Source organism: Triticum dicoccoides, chromosome 2A (genome assembly GCF_002162155.2).
Source record: "Triticum dicoccoides isolate Atlit2015 ecotype Zavitan chromosome 2A, WEW_v2.0, whole genome shotgun sequence".
NCBI lineage: Eukaryota > Viridiplantae > Streptophyta > Magnoliopsida > Poales > Poaceae > Triticum > Triticum dicoccoides.
This window is the reverse complement of record NC_041382.1, coordinates 608560033-608567168: the sequence shown is the minus strand read 5'-3', so window position 1 is coordinate 608567168 and position 7136 is coordinate 608560033. Positions and strand designations below refer to the sequence as shown.

Genomic DNA, 7136 nt, shown 5'->3' with positions numbered 1-7136 from the left:
GGGTGGAATCAGGACAAGAATGCCCCACTTACAGGTATCGAGCACTTGTTAGCACTTGAAAGAATCTTTGTACGAGGGAGTGGTACTGAATCTCAAAAGCGAAGTGCAGAGTCTGCTATTAGGAGCGCTATCGCCTTGCATCCCAACCATGCTCATATTACAATCGATAACAAATATTACTAATGTATGATAATCCTTGGTATCAGCCACAACCAGCAGCTGGTACGTTCAAATTTCCACCTCCAATCTCCAACTTGTCTGTCTCTTATCTGTTACTCCCTCTGTCCCATAATATAAGAACGTTTTTGATACTACACTAGTGTCAAAAACATTCTTATATTATGGGACGGAGGGAGTACTTAGTAACTACTGGGTGATGTCCCTAGTTTGGGTTGTAGCTTGCCTAATGCCGTACGTTCTATTTACTACTTTCCTGTATCTTGTTTTTTGGGTTCTAGCAAAGACCTTTGTAGATATATGCTGATTCAATAACTAGAGATGCTTCACTTAAATCGAAAATTCAGAGCTCTAACCGACATTTCTCTGAACATTTGAGTTGTTATCATTTCGGCTCGCTTCAGTTCTTGTAGCCGTCGTTAGGTGTTCTATGGATATGGATGTAGTTTTTATTATTTATGGTGTTCGTTGTACTACCATGATTGAAGATGAATAGATTGGAAGTTTCCCCAAAAAAGCCCATTGAGAAAGAAACAGAATGCTGTGAAGCTTTTATTTCCTCTTGTACGGAGAAGAATCTTTTTAAATTTGTTGGGTGCACCTATCACGCATAACAAAAAAAATTGAACACGCATGACAAAAATAATTGTACCCTGCATACGTACGCTAGGTGAAGGGACATTACAGGAATAACATAGTACGTCGGGTTCAAAAAATACCCAGCGAAGGACAGATACAACTCGGAAGGGCTTTGCCGAGTGTTGCTCTAGGCAACGGCTAGACTACACCATGTCGACAAAGGGTCGTAAGTAGAGATCCTCTCTACGGTGACTCAGCAAACAATTTGCTGAGTACAATTTAGGAGCTCTATAAATTTGGTCAAACTTTAGTTTCACTTAGGGTAAACCAAGAACTCCAAATATTTTGTTACAAAGGGAGTAGAAAATACAAACAACTTATGTAAAATGACATGAAGCAAGTATAATACCGCACCATAATTTTTATAGTTCACAATTTTCATCATCTTTTGGAATTCGAATTTCAAATCCTCTCAAAATATATTCAAGATTGACATATGTTAGAATCTTATCACTGGGAACACGATTGTGCTAACTAACCATTAAATAATTCTCTCATAAAATAAGTTTATGTGAAATATATTTCATTTCACTTATTTATGGTTGTTTTAGGACTATTCACCACTTTTGGAAAAGTGAAAATTACATAAAGTCAAACTTGGTAAAAGATAAACGTGTTTGAATTTTAAGAAACCTAATATGCACTGCATTGTGGAACGGACGGCGCAGCTTTGTCCTAAGTCAAACTATATAAAGTTTGACCAAATTTATTGAAAGCAATATGAATATTTACAATGACATATATATCGGCATGCTCTCACAACGTACCCCTCCTATCAAGCCCAACTCGTATAGTGTTAGGCTTGTTTTTTTACTGACACAATATTTGGGTCAGCCGATTTGCTACTAGGCTCAAGCCCATTAACTATGCAATCCAAGGTTGTCTCCCTCCCTTTTGTTTTTTTTTTTCTGTTTTAATGTGTTCTGCTTTTGCTTTTCTTTGTTAGTTGGTTTTACTTTTTATTTTGTGGGTATGTTTTGGTTGTTGAGTGAGTGTAAATGCAATAATGCATATACGCAAATACTACGCAATATGTGTGAAAAGTATGCTATTATATGATTATTGTTTGTATACTACAAAAGGTGCAAGTTTGGAGCGAAATAGTGTGCAAGTTTTTAAACTTGTTTCTTTGTATATCTTATTTAAAAGGTGATACCATTGCTTCTAGTTAATGTTCCTCATTTGATTTTTATAATTATTATTTTATTTTATTTTCTTTCTTCTTCAAGGGAAGCAATGTGAGTTGCTCATTCCTTCCTAGGAATTGTTTTTGTAAAAATTTACTATTATATGTTTATACTTGCATATTATTGAAAATCGCATTTTTTTGTGACTGCTGTGTGCAAAAAAATTCGTTGTTTGTTTGATTTTTTATTTTTTTTCTTCTTACAGGGTAACACCAATGCCACTAACTTATTTTTCTTGGAAAACCTCATTATTTTGAATTTTTTAGTTTTTACTTTATTTACTTTCTTTCAAAGGGTAAAGCCGATTTCAGTAATTCATTCTTCCTTATAAAAGCACATTATTTTTTTAAGTTTTATTTCAATTTTTTTTTCTGAAAGGGTAACAACAAAGCGGCAATTCATTCTTTCCTGAAAATTTTGTTTTTTTTATTTTTTATTTCTTATTTATGTCCTTTCTTCTTTAATGATAATACTAACGAACAAATTCAATTACTCTAAGGAAACTTCCCTTTTTCTGAAAACTCAACTATACTATTGTATCCTTATTCTTGATATTATAAAAAGGACGCGGCTAGCTAGCAACCGTTGGCTGGCTAGCGGTCCACAACACACACCCTAGAATTAGTAGTGGACCTCTTTCCGGATCCAGCTGGCAAACCCAAAAAGGAAAGAAATGGCCCCCTATGACATTAACTACTGCACATGGCCCCAGGGGCGAGTCTGTCACAATATTAACTATTGCTCCCCCTATGACATTAGCCTGCCTTGGCTCACGCTGACGCACCAAATTGTCCTTCCCTTTCCTAGTCGTAACCCCCAAACCTCCCCCCTTGACCTCCCCTTCTCCATCTGTTCCTCTCCTCCATTGCCACAACTGCTGCCCCCGTTTTGGTGGCCATGGACCTGAGAGGTGAGCTTCCATCTTGTTGTGCCCTCTCAGATGCTTCTCTTTTACAAATGACTGTGGAACGAAGGATTTATTAATGAAGGAATATACAACAACATGGCAGTTAATGTTTGCGAAACTGCAAAAAAGAACTACCGAGACTTTATGCATGCAAAATAATGTGTGTTTTTTGGGCAGGTTGGTATGATGTGCATGCAAGTCTGGAATGATTTCCAGGCAACTCGTGCTGAAAACACATGGAAACCCTCTCTTGAAATTACTATTCTAGTTTATGCTTGAATTTTTTGCGAGTATCTGCAGAGTGTTGTAGGTTGCGCGAGGCTGTTGTTTTTTGGTTGATCTTCAAACTTGTCAAAGCTTTTGGGCAAGTTGAGTATATGTGTAGGCAATCAGGGAAAAAAATGCAGGCAACTCATGTTTCTTATGTGGTAGAAAAATAAATTAAGGAAAAAAGAGGTCTTCAAAGTTACAAGGTTTGGCTTTTACTAGTGAATTTTGGGGCAAATGTCTTGTTGAACTACATGTTTCGCAATTGTAGTAGTAGCTGCTGTGTTTCGTTGTGAATTTCACTACTGGATTTTGGGCAATGTATCTATCTGGGGATTTGCTCTAACTGTAGCTGCTGTGTTGGTTGTGTTTCTAGCTATTCACATATCTAGGCAAGTTTCTATAATGTTTGGGCAAGTAGGGAATGGTTTACAGGCAACTCATGTTTTTTTAGTTGTGTGAATAAAAACAAACATAACCCTCTTGAAGTTCTGGTTTTAGCTTGTGCATTGGATTTTGGACAGGTATCTCCTAGAGCTGATGTGTATGCATGTGAAAAAAGAGATTGATTTATAGGCCACCCATGCTCAAAACCCCAAGAAGCAAAAAACCGATAAAAATGTTTCACCTTTATATGGATTTCTTCTAAGAAAAAACTTGCATATAAAAATCCAGGCAAAATTGGCCCATATTTTGCTCGTTTAATATTTAACTAACCAACCCACACATCGAATCAGAATGACCTGGCGTGTAGAGGAAAAGAAAGAGCAGGTTTGATTTTCTTTCTCACCTTGTTCATCCTGATTGCAACTATTTTTTAGTGTTTTCCCCTTGTTTCTTCTGGCATGAGCAGCCAGTATTGATTTTACTACATCTATTGCAAAAAAAGGTAAAAAGGAATTAGTGAGCAACTACAGCGGGGTTTTAAGCAAATCAAGTATTGACAAAAAGTTAGTCCTGTCTGTACATGAAAACTGTTTTGATTTCCTTTCTCGAACTACTGGTTGTTGTACATCCAGAGAAACCCTTGATGCTTTTCTTAAGTTGTTTTTGGTACTAGGATTGTGTTGAGAAAACAAAAAAGAGCAGCCAAGTTCTAGGATTTGTTTAAGAAAAATCACTGTTGGTAGTAAGCAACTCCACTTTTTTTGCTGAAATAAAAAAGTTGGATATCTTTGTGCGAAGCTTACCAGGAAGTGGATGTTGAACCTTCTTGTTTGGGCTTGTGCACAAAACCTCAAAAAATGTTGCTTTGACTTTATAATTCAGTGAGGCCCTGCAAACGGAACAAACAATCTGTTTAGGCAAAAACGTCTACAAAACCATATTTACAAAACTTAAATGATTTAGGCAAGAACTATTTACATGTAGACAACTTATCCAATTGGAAAACACAACTTGTGTGCAAAATAAAATCATTTTTTTTTCTAAAAAATCTTTGGGAAACTCGCGCCAACCTCTCTAGCAACCAACTATCATACATCGGGCAAATTTTGGGCGAAAATAAAACCCAATGTTCTCATCTTTGGGCAACTCACGCCAGCATCTCTAGCAACTAACTATCATGTGTTGGGAAAGTTTGGACACTTTTGGCTCAAAACATTGACGATTCCAGCCCCCGCATCTCGGCAGTGGATCTTTGGGCAACTCATGCCAACATCTCTAGCAACTAACTATCATGTCTTGGACAAGTTTTCGACACTTTTGGCTCAAATCATAGACGATTTCAGAGCCCGCCTCTCGGGAGCGGATCTTTGGCAACTTATGCAGGCATCTCTAGCGACTAGCTATCATGCGTTGGGCAAGTTTTGGACACTTTCAGCTCAAGTCATAGACGATTCCAGCCCCAACATATTGGGGGCGGATCTTTGGCAACTTACGCTAGCATCTCTAGCAACTACCTATCATGAGTTGGGCAAGTTTTGGATACTTTCGGCTCGAATCATCGACGATTCCAGCCCCCCATCTCGGGACCGGATCTTTGGGCGACTTACACCGGCATCTCTAGCAACTAACTGTCATGCGTTGGGCAAGTTTTGAAAACTTTCTGCTGAAATCAGTACCCGATTCCAGCCCCCCACATCCCCAAGTCGCAAACCACCGCCGCGCTCAAAATCATCGATTCGCCCATAAACATGGGACCCCCACACCCCTCTTCAACCTCCCTATTCCGCCTCTAGCACATAGAATTGTAGATGTGAGTAGAGAAACACATGCTTAGGGGGTCGATTTCGAGATACTTACAACGATTTGCGGCCTAGTTCCTCGACCACTCGAGACAATGCTTTCTCGGATCTAGCTCCACCCCACTAGGTGGTCGTGCCGCACAGATGGCACTGCCCCCTTGGCTCTAGAAGAAAGCATATTTTTTGGCTAGAACCCAATGCGCACAAATATTATAGATTGACTAGAAGAAAGCATGTTTTTTTCTGCACACTTTCTCGGTCTAGAGTACAGTCCACGACTTCTTACTTTTGCTTGCTTAACAGAAGTGCCATTCCTATCCGCCCTAGCCCTCTCGTCCCCCCATCCAACAACCGCCTCCCAGCATGTTGCCTGCAAAAATTCCACCTCGGCGTCCCCCCTCCCGTCGCGCGCATTGTGGATCGAACACTTTTCATCGTCCACAATGTGGACCTATATTGTGTGAACATCAAGTTGTGGTGTGTCCCCTAGGAAATGTGCATTAGTGGTTGTAAGCAAGTAGTGCTCTAATCTAAGCAAATTGCATAGTATATACAGGCAACTCAAGGTTTTGTTTAGAAAAAGGATTAAAATTTAGCAACTCGTACTAGGTTTGTATGCAATTCCCATAGATTCTGCAGCCACTCATTAGCTTGCTTGCCGAAGAAAAATATTCTGGAAAAAAACGTGAATCTATATTGTGAGGAACTCTATTTTAACTTGTGTGGACCTATATTTGGTTCGTTGAAAAGAAAATGTCCTAAAAAATCAAGTTGTGATGTGTCCCGTGGGCAAATGCATTAGAGGTTGCCGGCAAGTTGTGCTCTGATCTAAAAAAATCAAGATGTACTATTTTATCTACTGCCCAGTACAAGGTATGATGGAGGAAGTTAAGGATTTTATCCAGTTTTTTATGATGTGTAACTAATGGATATCCCTATTGAGAAAACTGAAATCAATGGACACCTATTCAGAAAACTAATTGCAGTTGACAAAAATAGTGCCAATAATGGATTGATAAAAATCTTAACAAAATACATAGGCATATAGACAAACAGCTATTAGGCAAAACCCCTGACAAATAGCAGGCAAGTAAGAAAACAAGTATTAGGCAAAAGTTCCCAAGGAAAAGTATAGCAGATGCTAGTCGGGTAATTATATCAAGGATATCAATGTCATATAGCCCGTATATCACTACAGAAAATCTGACAAGATATCTCAAAACTATCTCATGTTACTCATAGGATGCAATTACTTCCCCCTCGGTACTAGCAGATGGATCAAGCAAATCTCATACGGGTAGCCTGGCAGATCTCATTACAGAAAACGGGCAACATCTGCTACATCCTCTGCTACTCCCCTCTAAACTACAGTTAGAATAGTTTACTCTCTCTCTCTCTCTCTCTAGCCCCTCGTTGTGCATCTCACGAACCACAAACCCCAATTATTCTCTCTCTCTCTCTCTCTCTCTCTCTCAAGCCCCTCGTGCATCTCACGAACCACAAACCCCAATTATTCACGCATCTAACGCTCCTATAACCAGCCCCTTGCGCGGACATGACACCTCATCTCGCACACGCATCCCCATCGGTCACCCTCCTGCAGTGAAAACCGGCTGATTTACTGCGAAAAAACTGCTGAATCGAGAACGAGTTGCTTACCGGAAATTTGCTGGCGATTGCACGAGCTCTTTGACGGCAGCACGAACCTCGACACAACTCACGCATCGCCTACTCGTACCTCCACCTCCTGTTCGCCGAGCTCTCGACTGCTGC

At 39.5% G+C, this 7136-nt stretch overlaps 1 protein-coding gene across 1 annotated transcript in view; it reads right to left on the bottom strand.

The window, feature by feature from the left end:
• Positions 1-2512: 2512 nt before the first annotated feature.
• The window catches only part of LOC119357997, a 6134-nt gene continuing 1510 nt past the window's right edge, over positions 2513-7136 (bottom strand). The window contains exons 2-5 of the mRNA XM_037624738.1: positions 7023-7132; positions 4368-4453; positions 3968-4051; positions 2513-2964 (exon numbers count right to left, since the gene is read on the bottom strand). Coding sequence (XP_037480635.1) covers positions 2807-2964; positions 3968-4051; positions 4368-4453; positions 7023-7132 — 438 coding nt within the window. The 3' untranslated portion in view covers positions 2513-2806. The remainder of the gene's footprint in view (positions 2965-3967; positions 4052-4367; positions 4454-7022; positions 7133-7136) is intronic.